This window comes from Labrus bergylta, chromosome 5, assembly GCF_963930695.1.
Source record: "Labrus bergylta chromosome 5, fLabBer1.1, whole genome shotgun sequence".
NCBI classification, from domain to species: Eukaryota; Metazoa; Chordata; class Actinopteri; order Labriformes; family Labridae; genus Labrus; species Labrus bergylta.
Genome location: NC_089199.1, coordinates 18,698,537 through 18,717,372, shown reverse-complemented (window position 1 = coordinate 18,717,372; position 18,836 = coordinate 18,698,537). Strand labels below are relative to the sequence as shown.

General features: G+C 39.2%; 1 protein-coding gene across 1 annotated transcript; it reads right to left on the bottom strand.

The window, feature by feature from the left end:
* Positions 1-889: 889 nt before the first annotated feature.
* LOC109983398 (inter-alpha-trypsin inhibitor heavy chain H3) lies at positions 890-17,210 on the bottom strand. The gene is made up of 24 exons (XM_020633100.3): positions 16,991-17,210; positions 14,816-14,857; positions 14,648-14,671; positions 13,133-13,290; positions 12,947-13,051; positions 12,702-12,864; positions 11,865-11,975; positions 11,639-11,767; positions 11,256-11,372; positions 11,003-11,171; positions 9,871-9,996; positions 9,308-9,489; positions 9,004-9,189; positions 8,242-8,381; positions 7,894-8,054; positions 7,686-7,715; positions 7,537-7,578; positions 4,238-4,267; positions 4,042-4,083; positions 3,268-3,381; positions 2,988-3,189; positions 2,522-2,697; positions 2,297-2,408; positions 890-2,191 (listed from the first exon to the last, which is right to left on the bottom strand). Exons 1-24 carry the CDS (start codon positions 17,129-17,131, stop codon positions 2,050-2,052), a joined length of 2,844 nt encoding a protein of 947 aa, XP_020488756.3. The 5' UTR covers positions 17,132-17,210; the 3' UTR covers positions 890-2,049.
* Between the last annotated feature and the right edge of the window lie 1,626 nt (positions 17,211-18,836).

Sequence of the window (18,836 nt, the reverse complement as noted above, 5' to 3'; positions counted from 1 at the left end):
GCGAGCAACAGGTTACTGGTGCAGTTCACCTAACAGCCATGCAGTATCACTACAAACGCAGTATTTTTAAAAGTTACATATAGGCCCTTTAATGAACGGTATAGCTCCATCTTTTATCCTCGGCTTTCAGTATGTTCTTCTGAATTTTATGTGGCGTAGGACTATAGTAAATTAAGTCCAAGCTGTTCTTGTGTCAATCACTTTCATATTGACTTGTCTATAATATAGTATATTTCTGAATGGTAAAACATTAAAAGCAACTTGATGAATGCATCTGTGTCCGATCAGACTTCAAAGCTGCACTTACTGACCTTGTTTCCTCGTTTCTAGATCCTTGTGTCGTAGGCCTACTTACTCTCTAATCTACGTCACTTTGGAGGTGTCTGCCAAATTAATTGTAGAATTGTAGAATATTCTACAGAAGCTTTTGAACCCTTTGTTATCCCCCATTATTTGTGGTTAAGATGAGGAAATCTACAGCTAAGTAAAGATTTACTCTGACTTGAAGTTAAACGTTTTTTTTTAGTTCTGATTAAGTGGTTTTGCTTCATATGTCAGTCAAGTCAATAACTTGGACTACTGTATATTTCTTATATTTCAGGAACAGATTTCTTCTCTCAAATATTTAAATCATGTGGGTTTAAATGGCTGCTTTTGTTTTGCCTTGAAACTTATTTTATAGTACTGTGTGTGAATATTTTTCTGCACACGTCAATGTAGAGACTGCTCAATTCTGGAAAAGAACACCTCAGTGACAAAGTGTACGTATGCAAACCAGTAATACTTATTTTCTTCTGATAAATGATTCATATCTTACCTGCCATGACAAGTTAAAAGATATCTCAAAGTTGAACCAACTGCACTCAGAATACGACCACATACAACCATGTAAAAATATGTGTGATGATGTCTGATTTAATATGACAGGAGGATACTTCAGGTAGTGAAAATAATGACTATAAAAAAGTTATTTTGGTCAAATCAGATAAAAAAAGCAGTTTTTGAGACAACAGTAGCTGGTGAATAAATCTGCAGATGATATTTTTCGTGCGTTAGTGACAAATCAGTCAGAATTTTGTATTATTGTCTAAAGCAGATTTAGAGTTCAAACTTTACATCACAATAACCAGAGACAAGAACAAAAACACTACATTTTAAAATTTGACACTAATTATATATGATATGTAAAGATAATATATCATGAACCATATTGCCATAAAAATATTAATAACAGAAATCGGTTTGCTGTTTTATAAATCGTTTACAGGAAACTCATCAGACTGATTTTGACACCGACCTGAAAGTTTTACTCATCATACAATTTAAGTTGATTGCAAATTTGTATAAACCTCTTAAAGGAAGCATATGCTATATTTTACGCAGAAATCAAGTATATCCTCTGTTAATGTATCTCTTGACTGTCTATGAGTGACAAGCCTGAGTCCCACCAGTTGTTCTGTTGTCGGGCCGTGTTTACATCATGTTTACATGGACTGTACATGGAGTATCAAACCTGTTTTAGTCAAGGACTATAGTAAAGGCCACCGGGCAATTGCAGCTCGAGCAAAGGACAATTTTGTCCGCCGCTTGTGCTTAATTATGGTGCGTCCTAATTGATTACTCCTTTGTGCAAAGGTGAGTGGAGAGTGGTAGGCTTCAGAATAGCGGAGGTGTCTCCAAACAGCAGTTTGTTTTGGTTTAATTCTGGTGCTAAAGGGCAACATCTACTAATCAAAAAGTCGCACATTCTTCCTTTAATAAAACAATTAACATTGTGTCGTTGTTTTCATAAAGCAGAACACGTTGCCAGAAAAATATCCATGTTTAACGACGTGTTAGCTTATGAGCTATAAAGACAACAATTCAGGTCTGGAAATTGTGCCATTAAATCTTATCCTGGTATAAATGTTGTTGCCTGAAGAAGTATAATTTGTGAAGATATACTGCGTGACTCGTAGAAATCTTGGATAAATGTCTCAATACACAAAACTCCCTCTGTGATTAAGTGGCCCTTCTACAAGGCCACTTGGATATTGAATTTTCAAAAATTCAAAAAGTAGTCTTAGAAAGCCCTGACACGATGTAGTCTGAGGCTTTTCCATCGATGAGGCCTGTTCCATCATTGTCAACAAACCAGCAAGGAATATTTTCCCCATTCTTTAGATCCCTGCTGAAGTCCATCTGCCAGTGTCTGAGCAAGAGATAAAAAAAACAATAAGGTCATGCTCTTTTACCACTCATGCATTATGTGTAAATCTTGTGTGTTTGTATAATGTATGTATGTGTGTCTTTGTACCTGGTCACGTTGAGTGTTTGGCCCTTCACAAACATGGTGGCATACATATGTTCCTGAAGCTCATCTGAATGCATGTCTGTTATCTCAAACCCAACTCCATGGTAGAACTGACCTGTAGGGAAAAAACATGTATGGTCTTTTGATTCATCTAAAAATAAGGACCAGGCAAACATAAAATAATGACACAATCATCACATTATGATATGAAACATTTCAGTTTTCTACCTAGCAGACCATGCACTGAGGAAGACAAGTGGTGGCTGTCTATGGTGTAGAAACCCAGGAAGTCTTGCTGGTCGTGGCGTCTCTTCCAAACCTTTGTGTGTCTAATGATCATAAATTTAACGGAGTGCCTCAACATCACTGACAAACTGGAGTTTTTGGACAACCTGAGGTGAAAACTGGAAGAGAAACAAAAAGTTGTAACCAATAGTAAACAGCAAGTGACTATTTTATTTACATGGTCATGGGTTTGATTCAATGAGTTTTTCGGGGCACTATTCTGGACAGGTGTCGGGATTCTAAGGACAGAACTTTGTTTTGGGTTGTTACAACAGGAACTATATATAAACATAAATTTAAAAAAATATTATTGGAAGCATTTTTATCACTGAAATGAAAAAAAATGTGATTATAATTTTTTGTTTCAGTTTTCAACTAAAAATAACGTTTGTGAAGCATTGTCACTCACTCAGTTTCTTTGATTGAGGCTGAATCAGACCACAGCAGCTGGATCTTGTTGCCATGGTGAAACACTGAGATGTTCTGAGTGCTCACCTCCAGCCTCACCCCCAGCTTCTGGTGAATGATACCAAAACGGCCAAAGTAGGTGTTGATTTTTCCATCGAGAGAAACTTTCTTCTTGCCAATAATTTGTCCATTGACCACAAAACCTGGAAAGATAAGACATGCTTCAGCTTGTTGTGCTCTGTTTAATAAAAAAAACCTGGGTGAAAAAAGTCATGGCTGACCTGATTCTGGGTCTCTGACCAGGTTGAAAATGGTTCCTGGCTTGTCGTTGATGTTGAAGCACAGAGCATCGTTTCTGTCTGGGAGCTCGATCATGAAATGAGGATCCCCGTCCACTGAAAAAAAATCAACATGACAAAACCGTGCCAGAAAGAAAGCATTCATATAGTAACAGTCCAACTCAGTAAAACAGATGTGTTAATATGATGTTTGTAACACTCTTTGTTACTCTGACTTGTACTTAAATCAAATGTTCTCAATCAAATAACAAATGTCCTGGTAGGAAATAAAAAGAAGTGAATAAAAGTGATCAAAAATATTGCAGATTTCAAAAAAAAAAAAAATCTGACTTCTGTAGCGATTTAGAAATTAAAAACATATTTAGAATTTCTGTAATTGATGAGTTAAGTTCTTAATAGCGGACGTCCTCTCCGTTTTTACTGGATATCACACAGCCAGGAGTTTGTTTGCTTTTACTACAAGGGTAGTTATACAGTAAGAGGGATGTTTGACACGTTTACTCCGCTTGAGGGTACATCCTGGAGGGCATGTACTCACTTTGCTTTAATGGGAGGGCTCTAAGGAGGCCCCTTCACAGCATTTTCTCTATTTGAGGGCAGCTTGATGAGCACTGTAAGTTTGCTCCACTGGAAGGGCAGCACAGATAGAAGAACTGATACTCCATTTACCAACAAAGACTCTTACAGAACCTTTCAGTAAAAGTGACAGAAATAATGGAGAATTACAGTTCAACTACTGCTGTATGTAAATCTTACCGTCTGATCGGCCACGAGAACCAGAGCCACGGAATTTGTAACCTGTTGTCAAAATAAACAGAGTGTACAAAAAGCTTCACAAGTTGAATCAATTATGAATCAAAAAAAATCTTATAGAAGATTTAAGAAAAAGTTTCAGTTACAATATAAGCATTGAAACAATAAATGTTTCAAAATTCTACAATAAAAAGCTTACGATTGGGACTGGAACTCCTGGATGAGGATCCTGTTAACAACAACAATAACAACAAACAACACAATTAATTTGTCAAGTTGTTAATCAGTGTAGTCTTTTTAAGAACTCAATGAATTCTAAAAGGGGTTTTAAGTAAACTTGATATGTCAATTGTCAATATGACACATCTTAATGTAAGCTGCCACATCACGCTTGAGGCGGGGCCAGAAAAAGTAACGCAAAATGTGACGGTACGTTTTACCAAGTCCCAAATGCCCGGTCTGGTCATGAGAACACTTCAACACTTCATTTCGTAACTTAGTAGGAACCACTATTTGGACAACTGGATCACCAACACTGTCGGGACCCTGGGACACCCACTTGTGTACTTGGGTCGTAATTGGTCAAACATATCACTCAAAGATTCATCAGCTTTCTGCTCAGTGATAAGCTCTTGCTGGGAAATAGGAAGAGATTCAGGGACATGCAAATCAAATCCCACTTCACAATCTTCCTTCTCATCTGAAGAAATGGACTTAGCTTTAGACATCGCCCTTGTCACAGCACAAGCCACAAATACATCAGGAAACACTTTTTCACACTCATCGATTTCATTTTTCACAGAGCTAAACTCAGTAGGTGAGCAACCATCAGCCCAAACATGGTTGCCAGCCAAATCATTACCAAGAATAGCTTCTATCCCATCTATAGGCAAGGCAGGCCGAACACCAATGTGGACATCACCATCCACCAGGCCACAAGACAGAATAGCTTTGTGTAAAGGAACACAGAGAGTGGTCAAACCCATTCCCCGTACCAGTACACAGTCCCCAGTATCTGTGTCCTGAGAAAAAGGCAGCACAGAAGCAAGAATAAATGAATCTTTTGCTCCTGTATCCCGCAGGATTTTAACAGGCACCTTACTGTCACTGCCCTGGAGTGCTACAAACCCATCAGACACAAAAGCTTCAAAACCAGAATACTTCTCAGTTTCAGGTTTAACTGCATCAACTTTTTCTGAGACAACTGGAACATTTCTAACAGGAGCACTGAGAGCAGCAGGATTGACATATTTACCACCAGTGCAACTTCTGCTTTTCAGGAGAGGACAATCAGCCTTCCAATGCCCCCTTTCATGGCAGTAATTACAAACAAGACCAAGACCAACTGATCCTGGGCCACGGTTCATCTTTGCAGACTCGGACCAAGACGTCTTTGACATGTGACCATTAGCTTTAGCATTATCCAAAAAACACTGTTTCCCAAATTTACCTGAACGGGCCAGCACATACTCATCTGCGAGAGTGGCAGCTTCAGAAGCAGTTTTTACACCTCGCTCAGCAATATGAGTAGCAACTTTGGGTGGAATGCAATTTTTAAGCTATTCTAACACCATGAGATTACACGGGTTTTCAAAAGTGTGTACCTCCAAAGCAGAGCACCATCTGTGGAAATGTTTATTTAGGTCCCTTGAAAACTCAACATGTGATTGTTTATCAGATTTTCTCCAGGACCTAAAACATTGCCAATAAGCCTCTGGTACCAACTCATAAACTTTCAACACCGCATCTTTAACAGTAGAATACTTCTGACTTTCAACTGCACTGAGTGCTGAATATGCTTCCTGGGCCTTTCCTGTGAAAACAGACTGCAACATAACTACCTGGTCAGCTTCAGGCCACCCTCTTCCATTGGCAACACGCTCAAAAAGACAGAAGAAAGTGTCCAGGTCTCTCTCATCAAACTTTGGAATACGACGCAAGTTACCAACCACATCAAACATCCTTGGACTTACTGCAACAGATGCCACAGGCTCCTCCGAAAACCCTGACCATCTACCAGCCTTGATGAGGTCTAACCGGTACTGCTGCAATTCTAACTTCTCCTTTTCTAGAGAATGTTTAAGCCGTTCTCTTTCAATGCCCAATTTATCTCTCTCCATTTGCAACTGCAATAGCTCCTTTTGCTGCTCAAATGACAAAACAACCGAAGGAGAAACAACAGACACCCCTACACTCTCACTCATGACTGACAAAACATCCTTTTCAATTAAAGTAGCCCTCAAAAGCTCTTTAATGTCTTTTTTCAACCGTCTGTTTTCAAGATCAACATGATAATGCTCAGCGAGCTCCAAAAGCTGCTCTCTATTCAAACAATCAAAAAGCTCCTCAGAGGGATAATCAACAAAATAAGAAACAGTAGCCATAACCAGACAGTATCAATCTATGTGGTGCAAATAGAAACTAGAGCTTTCCCGCTATCTACCTACCCAAAAATCTGACTAACTACCCCCTAGTCTTCATGCAGCTAGTGGCAGTGGGTACTTACGCACTTGAAACCACTGGAGGAAAAAGGCAACTGCTATGCAGCGACCCCTTCAATTCCAGGGAGGTGCCCCCGAGACAACTGCTCCAACCGCTTTCACTGCAACACTACCCCAATCAATAAACAAATCCCAAAGGAGAAACGTTCCCACATCCTACAAGGGAAAGCTTTACTTTGAGCGTTTGCACAACAAACAATTAACACTGTCAAAATGGCTCAAATGAACTCAAACTGTCTCCAGCCCTTTAACAGACAGCACAAATGCTCTATCCCTATATGCAAACCTAACAAATTGACAACCTAGGCAAAAACTCAATACAAACGAATCAAATCTGTGAAAACAGTCGAACTAATTGCATTCACAAAGAAAAAAGTCAAAGCCAGACAATGAGGCCTCCCAAACTAGTATTTAGCAAATTCAATGCTCAAAGTCAAAATACTTATACTAATTCACCCTCTAACTTCTAAAGGTAAGAAGACCTTTACAAGTGCAACTAAATGCAAAAATAGAGGTGACAAAAATCCTAGTTCCAAACTAACAGCATACAACAAACAAGCTCCTTACTTAACAAGAGAAACTTACCAGACCAAAAGACTAGTAAGTTGGACGAGCCCCCATTTTGTCACAACCTGGCTCAACATAGCAGTGACAAAAGAGGGAGACCACACATAGTCGGCTACATTATTCAAAGGAGTTTAATCAAATTAGTCAATTAAACAGTGTTAGATCTTTGAGGAGTATCAAACTCCAACCCAAGCACAAACAAACAAAGGTTAACCACAGTATGCAGGAGAGAAGAGAGGCAGAGGAGATTGAGCAGGGTCTGTTTTGTAGTCTCCCCATCCAGCCAGCTCAGGTGTGCTGCATTACAGTCCTTCCTGACTCTACCCACATCTGCCTGCAAGGAGAACACAGCCAGCAAAGGGAAACAAACCAAAGAGGCCAAGCTTGAGGCCGTCACACAATAAAAAAACAGAATGTACAGAATGCCTACCATGAGATTGGCCACTTGAACTTGCTGCATGAGCTGAGGAACCTGTTATCACATATCAAACAATAAAAGCACACTTAAGTAAGAATTGTTCAGCCCACATCAACTTAAAAAAGTCTGTTAAATAATTTATAGAATCAACTTTGCCCTACCTACGTTCCTCTCTGCTTTCTGTCGCTGATCTGTGGAGCAAACACATCACTAGTTTAATCTCTTCTGTATGTTCTGCTGAATCAGCAGTTTTTTTTATGTAGATTTGTTAGATATATGGCCATATGGCATATCACTTTGACTTTTTCTAGTCTTACAAGTAATAATAACACATCAGCTGCTCACTAATAAATTATAACCCAGTATTACCCTCAGTAAGTTTATCAGCGATGAGCAGGTCGTCACGTCCATCTTCAGTTTCTGGCTTGGTGACCACCATGGAGGTGAGAGGGGTGACAAAGCTGTATCGAAGGGCCATTTCCAGGGCCTTCGCTGTGGCATTGTCTTTTTCCTGCTGAGTGCCAATATCACTGGAAGACAAAAGAATAAAGAATGCAATGGTTGTTTAAAAAATGATATAAAACAATTCAAATAGTGGACATTGAGAAGTCTGCTCTATAATAAAACGATCTGATTTTCTGTGAAAAATCTGCCCCAGGTCATGGAGAGACCTGCTTTACATCTTCGTAAAAAAAAAGACAGAATTCATCAATTAACCTGTTCTCCAGTAGCTGCTGGATGGTGAGGTAGGCCCACAAACGCTCTGAGAAATCCCCAAAAATATAGTCCTGCTCTGGGTAGAGCACATCAAAGTTGACCACACTGGCCTTACCCTGCACAGAGAAATCCTCCTCAGGCTGGAAAAAAAGTAGAGACATTATACCAACAGAACACTCAAATGGTTTCCGCTGATGATGAAATTACCGTCTTAAAGCCATGCTAGCAGCTCTGAGGGACTTAAGCAAGGTGGTGCTCTGAGATAAATTCTAACATCAACATGCTAACAATGGTAGAGGTCTGTTGTTTATTAGCTTGTTAGTATGCAACAAAAAATTGTTATTAGCGCAATGTAAAGTTGAGGTTGATAATTTTGTAAGTTTTGTAGGAGGCTACTTTGGTACAAAGTTACAAAATATAAAGCAAATTGAAATTCTGACAGGATGTTAAAAAGTCGAGGGATCACCAAGGTCAGTTTTGGTTAAACAAAAATGGATAGTTATCTGTTTTCTAACAGTTGATGTTTTTTGGCAGGACAAATGTGGAACAACTATGTCTTCTTGCTAATAAAATGATCTGAACTCTGAAACCATAAAACAGTGTGAAAAGTGCATCTCCAACAGAAACAAAGTTCAGTTCATTCCTAATATCAGTCTCAGTATCCATTTGCAGGTCCTACCTCATTTGATAATAAGTGCATCATTATTTCGATTAGGTAGTCTTTTTTTCATTTTTACTGATATATTCATGTTAATTTCTCACCCCCCTGGCAAATACTTCCACCAAGAAGTTATCTAGGTTGTTGTCCGTCACTCGACCTGTAACTACAATCTCTGAGCCGTTGAATAACTGGCTGTAGTGGTTTTTGGTCAAGGCTTCCACAGAGTTGTCAGGATAATGCAGATCCACGTCCAAGAGCAGAGGGCTGGACACCTCCTCATAGAAACCCTGGAATAAATAAAAAAAATAATTCCCAAAAGTCCTTGCACATGGGAACAAAAAACAAAAAAATATGAATCATGCATGGGTATTCAGTTTGCAGTAAAACGTTTTTTTTTAATCTAACCTGAAGTTGGAGTGCTGCATCTGACCCCTCAAAAATTCTCCGGGCCAGTCCTTTATTTTGTCTGCTCATCAGATCAAGGAAGGAGTAACTCACGTCATTGCCAAATCCAAGACAGAACATGGACATTTTCCCCCCAATAGCAGAGTGCACATTCTCCTGAATTTTCTGGAGGTTAGACTCTCCTTCAAACACAAGAACATATAGAAATACATGTGAAATATGTATGTGCAATGCCATGGACTTCCAATGATACAAAGGCAACCTTTAACATTTTTCAAGAGCCTCTCAACCCTTCAGAAACTTTAAAATGATATGGTACATACACAATTAGTAATTGATGAAACTAGGACGAGTAATTAAAGGATAAATCAGTTTTGACTATATCTGACAAAATTATAACCATATTACTGCAATTTTTCCCATTTTTTAAATCATGAACAGAATCAATCCCACTTTAGCAACAAATCCCAAAGTCTTAGCTTCACCTTGGTCTACAAATAATGACATTTTTCATTGACGGTTGAGAATGAAATGTTAGAATCTTTAAACTCAAGAAAGCTAACCGCTGTTTGGCATCCCATCAGTCAGTAAAATGATCATATCCGTGCTCCTTTCTGGCAGGTTCTTCTTTTCTCTTTCTCTCATCAACATTTTTACTGCTGTTAATACAGCATCATTGATATTTGTGGCTGAAAGAAAGATACACGGGGAGCAGATTTAACATGAACATTTGTTCAGATAACATTAACAGACAGAAAAATCAAGAGGCCATTCCTCAACACTTTCTACGAAATATATTTGGTTTTTTTTGTTGTCACTCTCATTTTGGTATCTCAGTATAAAGCTGGTTTAGCTTAGCTAGCATCAATACTGACAGTTCAAAGTAACAAATGTCTGAGTTTGGATATGTTCCCAAACTCCTAATTAAAAAAAAAAAACAATAGTTAGTATCTTTTTAATCTATACAAAAACTAAGGAGTAAAAATGTCAATTGTTGGTTTAATGGGGTGATGTAAGTCTGGAAAAAAGTCAACAAACACATCAGTTGGTGCTGAGTAATAAAAAGTCTTTGGATCTAAAGCAAAAAGACTCGCAACACTCCCAAAAAATATCACTATTGTTTTTTCACTTAATGCATTTAAAAACACAACGTTTCGAGCCTGACCCGGCTCATCATCAGGTGCTGTCTCCCATGCAGGTTCAGGTGTTGGTTATCAATCACATCATAGAGTCCCACCCGTAGTGTATTTAAACGGATTAAGTGAATAAACAGTTAGTGCTTTTTTTGCAAGTCGTGATGCAAAGCTATTTGTGCTACGAGCTTAAAACACATAACCATATATGGTATTATTATGATTATAAAGAAGATTTTAATAAATTTGAATTTTAGTCACTGAAAAAGTTGATTCCATTTGTAAACGGTAAATGGACTTGAGCTTATATATAGATAAACCACAGGTCACTCCTACCCATTCACACACCTGTTAGGTAAAGTGACCATGAGAAGTAACTAATCCCATTCATACACATTCAAACACCGCTGATGACGCTGGAGCAATTTGGGGTTAAGTGTCTTGCCCAAGGACACATCGGACATGTGGCTGCAGAAGCTGGGGATCAAACCCTCGACCTTCCGATTGAGAGACGACCGACTCTACCAACTGAGCCACAGCCGCCCTTTTTGTAATCTCTTACATCCATTGTCCTTTAGCTTGCTGATGTAGGCGATGGCTTTGGACACATTTTGCTTTGATGCTTTGGTAAGAGAGTCCTTCCAGGTGATAATTTTATTATCAAACATGATGAGAGCAAAGTGGTCCTCCTCACTGAGGTCTTTCAGGATGGCGGCCATAGCATCCCGGGTCTGCAAAGGTTCCCAAATTCTCAAATGAAGATGTGTCAACAATGATGAGCTCAGTGTGGAGCTAACCAACACAACATATCTCACCTGTTGAATCTTTCTTCCAGACATTGATCCGCTCCTGTCAATCACAAACACCACGTTCTTTGGGACTCTGGGCAGGTCAGGTGGAGCGAAAAAGTGTACGAAGTGTCCGTTCACAATCTGAAGAGAAGTAATTTAATTAAAAGACAAATATGCTCACACAGTACCTAGGAACATTGACACACGCTCAGACAGCAAGAGGGAGGAAAATAGCAACATTTTTCAGCTTTTTGGTTTTTGAATAGTGCTGTAGGCCTTTTTCTTTTTTAGATTTGGTCAACTAAAGAAGCAGTTTAAAAAAGAAAAACAAAAGAAAGAAGAGGCAATGATCCTGCAGGTAATGTTTTTGCTTAATGTAGTGTTACTGGTTCTCCCCTGCAGCTGACCTGAACATGGCCCAGGCTCTTCTCTCGTTTCACGTCGTACTTTATGATAAAATCTCCATCAATGATGGTGCCTTCACATCCTGGACATTTCCTCTGCTGCTCCAGTGTTGGTGAGAAAGAGACGTGTGCCTGAGGGACAAACACATTCATGTCAATTGACATCAGTGGACATCATTTATGCTGAAGTCTTAAACAGTAGGGGAGAATCTGTGAATCTACCATTTACCTTTGTGTCTGTGACTGTTTTCTCTACAAGTGAGAGCAGATCATTTGTGAGGAAAGTTGCAGTGGCCTCAACAAAAGCGATGCCCTGGGGCTCATAGATGTTTGTCACAATCTGTCAACACAAAGACACTAAGGCATGAGCACATATTAACAGAGACAGATAAAAAAGTGGAATCAATGTGTCACTGTCTTGCATTAAATGAAGAATGTGCGACTTTTTGATGCAGTAGATGTCGCCCTTGAAACCAAAACAATTTGCTTGTTTGGATGCACCTCGGCCATACTTAAGCGTCCACTCTCCTTCATCGACGCACCTCAAACCACCCCTCCATTTGCGTTCACACGGAGAAGTTTAGCGCAAGCGGCGAGCAAAATTATCCTTTGCTCAAGCCGCAAGTGCCTGTGGCCTACATTGTTGTATTAGCGAGCTAATGCTAGCACACTTTAGTTAGCTCGTAGCTTCACATTGTATATAAATTGACACGGAATAGCCGTGATATAAAAACATCCAAATAAGCGGTGAGTAGGCTATGTTATTCTTTTTTACTTTGGTCCTTGACTAAAACAGCTTTTATACGCAAGGAGTGGAGTCGACCGTCCCGTTCATGTAAACCTGATGTAAACACGGCACCGACAACTACACAGCCAGCGGGACTTGCACTTCTCACTCATTGTCAACAGTCATGACTCAGACAGGCCGTTACATAGGATGTAATTGATTTCTACTATATTTTTGTGTAAAATGTCACAAATTCTTCCTTCCTTCTCACATTTTTTAGCTTCTGCTTGACTGCTATGTGTACTATTCTAAAAACTGAAAGAGTAGAGTGTGTTCAACCTGAAACTCCTGCACTGGTTGGTTGGGTTTAACACGGGTTAAAATCTCATATTGTCCCAAATTCCTCTTGAGGAGCTCCTCGTAGGTCAGAATGAAGGTGACGCTGCTTTTTCCGGCAATGTTGACAGACACCGAAAACTTCTCCATCTTTCTCCCAGAAACCCTGTAATAATGAACACTGATCACTTTGTTTTAATGTTTAAACCACCACCTTTGATTTCCAAACCATTTTCAGTCCAACATACTTGACCAATCCAGCAGTTTGTCCAGAGGAAACAGCTTTCTCATACTCTTTCTTTGCTTTCTCTTTCCCCTTCACTTCCCCAACATACACCTGACCTTCAATTTCCCTGCAAGCACAACAGACAGTGTCAGTTGTAATTAATGAAATGGTGCAAGCTAACCATCAGAAGTATTACATTTAGACTGACATGCTAAAGTTGCTGATTAAGGCCGTCTTGGGAAGGTCCATTTCAAAGACAATTGCCTTGGAGGTGTTCCCTTTGTTCAGGGCCTTAGAGGTCATGACGGTGTGAGCAAAACGAGACGTCACAGTGCAGTCCACCTTCACACTGTACACCTCCACCACCTGAAACAACGGACACAGTGTGAAATTTGGCATTGTTGAGCTTAATGTTTTTTTAAAGGACTTTAACATAATGTGTACTAACATATAATGCTGTTTAGAGCACATCAACAAGACTGAGAAAAAAGGGGTGAAAGCACCAGCAGTTGTGGTGTCTTTTGTGAGCTCTGATCCAGACATCAAAAGGAACTTATCAAATTCACAAGGCGACTATTTTCCTCTCACAATCTGGGTGGAAAGTTCAAATGCTGTTATTTTGTGGTACTCCCTACCACCTCTGAAGATGGTACAGAGGTGGGATCCCTTTATCTCCCCCAATATGCCTCCGTGACATTCCCAGTGAAGGCGAGACGTCACAATGGCGTGAATATTGAGCCTTGAATGCGCAATTTAGGCTACTGCTTCTAAATGGATCAGTTACTGGGAAGACAATGTCCTGTGAGAATGTGGTGGGAAATCAAGCAATGTTTCAAAGTAAAACAACATATTTGATCACCCATTATCTCTTGTTAGAAAATAAGCAATGCTTGTAGTTAACCACTTCTTAGCTTACATTATGTAAGCTAATTCATTCTGAGGTAACATAATGTTAGTTCCTATTGTATTGTAAAACACTACCTAACATAAAAGCAGTTTCAGCCATTTTCTAACAAATCGTAATACTAAGGGGATGAATGCTATATCGTTAGCTGTTGGCTGAATGGTTATCAAAAGGTTTTTTAAACTCTATTATGTGGACAAATTTCCTTCATATCAACTGTTCATTGTTTTAATGTTACTGATGAATCAAGAAGTGTTGAAATTGAAATAGTTTGTCAGATACCCTTACTGTGAATGACAAATTGGACTTTAGCAGTATGACATAACACGATTTTAGACTCCCATACTTAACATGATGTCAAACGTAAATGGCCGCCCTGTGAATATGGTCAATGTTTTAAAATAAGTTTAATAAAGAGAGGTCACAATTGATGAAACTTTGGCTGTCCTGTTGGCAAATGCAGAAAGGAATGAAATACAGATGGACAAATCACTTCCATTTCCCATTTCCTGTTTATTCTCTCTGGTAAAGAAAAGGGGAAAAAAATGTCATGCCTGAGGACACCAGGGAAAGAAGAGCAAAGCAAATGGAAGCATCTGGAAGCAATGAGGTTTATGGAAAATGGGGACTTCATTTTGCAGTATCAATGCCACTACTGTGAGAAACCAGTCCTTTTGACTGTGGGCCATGTGTACTCAATTATCAATTTCAGGTTTCATCATCTCCAAATGACACATTAACATGAACTTATAAATGTATTTTCTGCTGGGAGAAGAGTCAAACATCTATTCTGATATAACAATTTAGATATGTCCTTACATTTGCAGGGTTTGTGCTTCTTTTCTGTGTAAAAAAAGAAAAAGATTTGTCACAATCAAAACAATAATTTTGGAGTATGCAGGGTCAAACAAAAAAACGAGTGTGATATAGGTATAATAGTAAGAATATGCAAAAAAGAAGAAGCTTGATGTTGTATAAGCTCAATACCTTTATTGACCTGATGCTGGGGCCCATAGTTTCTTGGGCATCCTGGAACAAAACAGAAGTATTACAGAGGAAAAGTAGTATTTAGGAAATAATGTTCCCCAGTTTCATGGCAACAATGCCCACTTAATTAGAATTATCTAAGTGCATCCTTTAAGTTTCAGAAAATGTCTTTTATGGTGTTTGTACACTTGCACAAAACATACACAAATGTTAGATTTTTTTTACCCAGATTTGAACCAGATTTTCTCTGTCAGCCCCCTTGTGAGTGAATTCATGCAATAATCAGGAAATTTCACCACCAGTGAGCGGACAGTTGGATAATGTTTATGTCACAGAACGAGTGCAATCTTTGCACACATAATGAAGCTGCTATACTCTTGCCTTGACTGTCATTAAAGAGACATACTCTGATGCTTCGTCCAACATCTTCAGGATTTTTGCAACAGCTTTTTTATTATGTTATATCTTGCCTCCTGTACTCCACCCACCGCCACCTCCTTCCAACATGGAAACGTTCACGTGGTAAGGGACTTGTGAATTAGCAACTCAGGAAGATTTCAAAAGCATTTTTTTTGGGAAGCATTTCAGGAGTGCATGTGTGAACTCAGCTTTAGAGTAAGTTACTGAGGACTATGAAGCCAGCACAGCAGTGACATGTCTGTAAAGCAGGGTGTGGACCCAAAACCAGACCATCAACTAAAAGCAGGCAGAGGACAAGAAGAATTAAGGTAAAGGTCACTACACAAACAAGCTGGCAGGAATAAACAGGCAGCAGCAGGCTCGTAGACAAACTGGAGTGTGAACTCAGCTTCATAAGGGGAAGCAGGTATGGAGGTGGCAGAGGCAGAAAATTACAATGTCAGATTTAAGTCATTTGACACAAGTGCAATATGAAATGCTCAAAAGCAAACTAGTTTTTTTTTTTACATGTGCAGATATCAACTGCACCTTTCTCAAAATTCAGCAACCTAGAGCTGCACATGACAACTGCAGGTAACAAGCAAATAAAGGCACCTGTGGGAACTAAGCAGCCTACAGGTTTCTGTGAGAGCTGGAAACTATTCCAGCTCTCACAGTTTAACAAAGCATTTGGGGTCCCGATAGACTGAGTGTTGTGTGCCTGATGCACGCTCTCGTCAACTTGGGTTACCTCCGCACTTTTTTATAAGGAATACTTATTGCTTTTCTCAGCAGACAAAGGACTCTACATAACAGCTCATAAACTCTCAGCTTCACTTTCACAATGTTATACTGGTAAATATGTACAACTAAATAATGCTTAAATTTACTAGCATTTATGCTTATAAGAATATCCTGACTTTGGGTCTCTGTTAATCATGTAATTAAGAGTTAATTTTAGACCTGCTTTATGTAAAGTGTAAAGAGACAATAATTGGCTTTATTAGTATCAATTTATTGATTGACTATGGGTTATCAAAGAAGCCTAAATAGTCATCCTTTTGCCCAATTCAATTCAAACCATTATTTATTCTCGAATATTAAAACATATTAAAACAACCAAAGCAACAACATCAACAAACACTAATAATCAATTACAAAAACAACTGAGATCATTAAAAACACTTACAATTAATTGTTCATCAACGCAAGTCATTTTGGTTCCTTGAACTAACCAAACTGTGACTTTTTTTGGTATGGTTTAGGACATTTTTGCTATAATAGTACATCAACTTTGGATTCGAAGGGGACTACAGCAATCTCCTAGGTAAAAAAAGAAACAGCCTGGCTGACACTGACAGGCTTTGTACACATCAGATGCAAATCCCTGAAACTTGTTGATGAATCCTAAGTATCAAGTAACTCATACTGATCATACTTCAGCCATAAAGGCTAAGTTTAAGATGATGCAGCTTGTTGGGAATCTATTTCATTGGCTGTTCTCTTTTTTGCACAGCCTTGGTATTCATATGAATGAATAGATTCCCTATGAATACTTCTTTTATGCTTTATCAGGGAAAGCCTTGTTAATGCTACCAGACATGCAAAGAATGTCACTTCATGGAAAAGTGTTATGGAAAGAAGCTCTACAACTGCAGATACATTTTAATGTAATCTAACTTTTATAAACAGTTTATAGGCTGATGACTAAACAGACAGCTAACTGTATAAAATAACAAAACAGACATTTGTTTACACCCAGCATCTTGAACATACCTCTTTAAGAGCATCTCTGGGAAAAACAACCAGCGCTCCATGGGTCTGGGCTGCTAGCCAAGTGCAGAGACAAACCAACAGCAGCATGAGTCTCCACACAACAGGCAAGAATGAGAAACAGAAGATCCTCTTGCCCAGCATGACTGAAAACAAGTGGGGAGGAAATTCCGGGCATACGGGAGATAAAGTCTTCCCACAAGACTTTCTTTTTCTCCACCCACATTGCAGGGGGTGGGACCCTGTGCTCCTCCAGTGTTTTGTTTATGTTGCAGTCCTTGTATGGTTGATTCCATTCATTTGAATGTGTCTGGGGTGTTTGTGGGCTTAAGAATGGTGGGAGATTTCATCATCTCAAATAGGGCTTGTGCTGTCCTGACTTGCCTGTGGAGTGCTTTTTTCAGGTGTGCGTGGCGTGTTTACTACATGCAAGAGTGCATGAGTTAAGGTGACATAAACCACTGGATTTTCCCTTTCATGAAAGTATCCATTAGTTCTCCTGAAGCTGAGATGAATGAGGTCGATTAGATCATCCTAAAATGTAAACCATCAATTAAATCAACATGAATGTATTAAGTGTGTATATTTTCTATACTTCTTAAACAATAGTCAGTTTGAACATTTCAGTTGTACTGTGACCAGCAAAACATATTTTATTAGTTTGTCACCACTCTTATCTTGTATTTGGTATCATTTGTATCAGCAGCACTACAGTGGACTTTACATTAATTAGCATGATTAACGTCTACTCATCAGGGATGTACTGCTTGAAAACACTTTATATTCTGTGACCTCCTCACATAATCAAATGTTAAATTCAACAAACTGTTATATATGCAATGCCACAGATACAAGAAAACATTTTTCTGCTTTTAACTCGCTGCTTCAACCACCTCCTCCTCCACCCTCCAATCTGTTCACACCAGACATGTTTGCCTCAAATTTTACTGAAAAGGTTGCACCCATCAGTAACCAGTTTTCTGAGTCTGACTAACACAGCCCAAAGGCACCAACCAAAAGTGCCTCACTCGACTCATTCTCCTCTCTGACTGAGGTCGAAGTCTCTAAGCTTGTGCTAGACTCTCGGCCCGCTCCTTGTCATCCCAGCCAGTCCCTCGATGCAACCACAGATCAATATCAATCAATTTCAATCAATTTTTATTTGTATAGCGTCAACTCATAACAAGTGTTATCTCGAGACACTTTACAAAAAGCAGGTAAAATACCTTACTCTTTGTCTGTTAACATTACAAAAGAGTAGGTAAAAAGACCTTACTCATTGTTATGTTACAAAAGCAGGTAAAAGACCTTACTTATTGTTATGTTACAAAAGCAGGTAAAAGACCTTACTTATTGCTATGTTACAAAGATCCAGCCTATCCATCATGAGCACTTTTAGCAAAGCAGCAAAAGTTATCCAGCTTGGAACAACCAAACTCATGCCCACAAAGTCTGCCCGGAACCTGGGTGTCATGATTGATGACCAGCTAACTTTTAAGGTTCAAATAGCCTCGATTGCCCGGTCATGTCGATTTGCCCTGTACAACATCAGGAAGATCAGACCTTACCTGTCAGAACACGCTACACAGCTCCTGGTACAGGCTCTTGTGATATCACACATTGATTATTGCAACTCTCTACTGGCAGGTCTTCCTACATGAACTATCAAACCTCTGCAATGACACAAAATGCAGCAGCACGACTGGTCTTCAACCTTTCTAAAAGAGCACATTCCGAACACTCCGCTGTTCATCTCCTTACACTGGCTCACAGTTACTGCTCGCATCAAATTTAAAACTCTGCTGCTCGCTTACAAAACAGCGACAAAAACGGCTCCTCCTTACTTTAA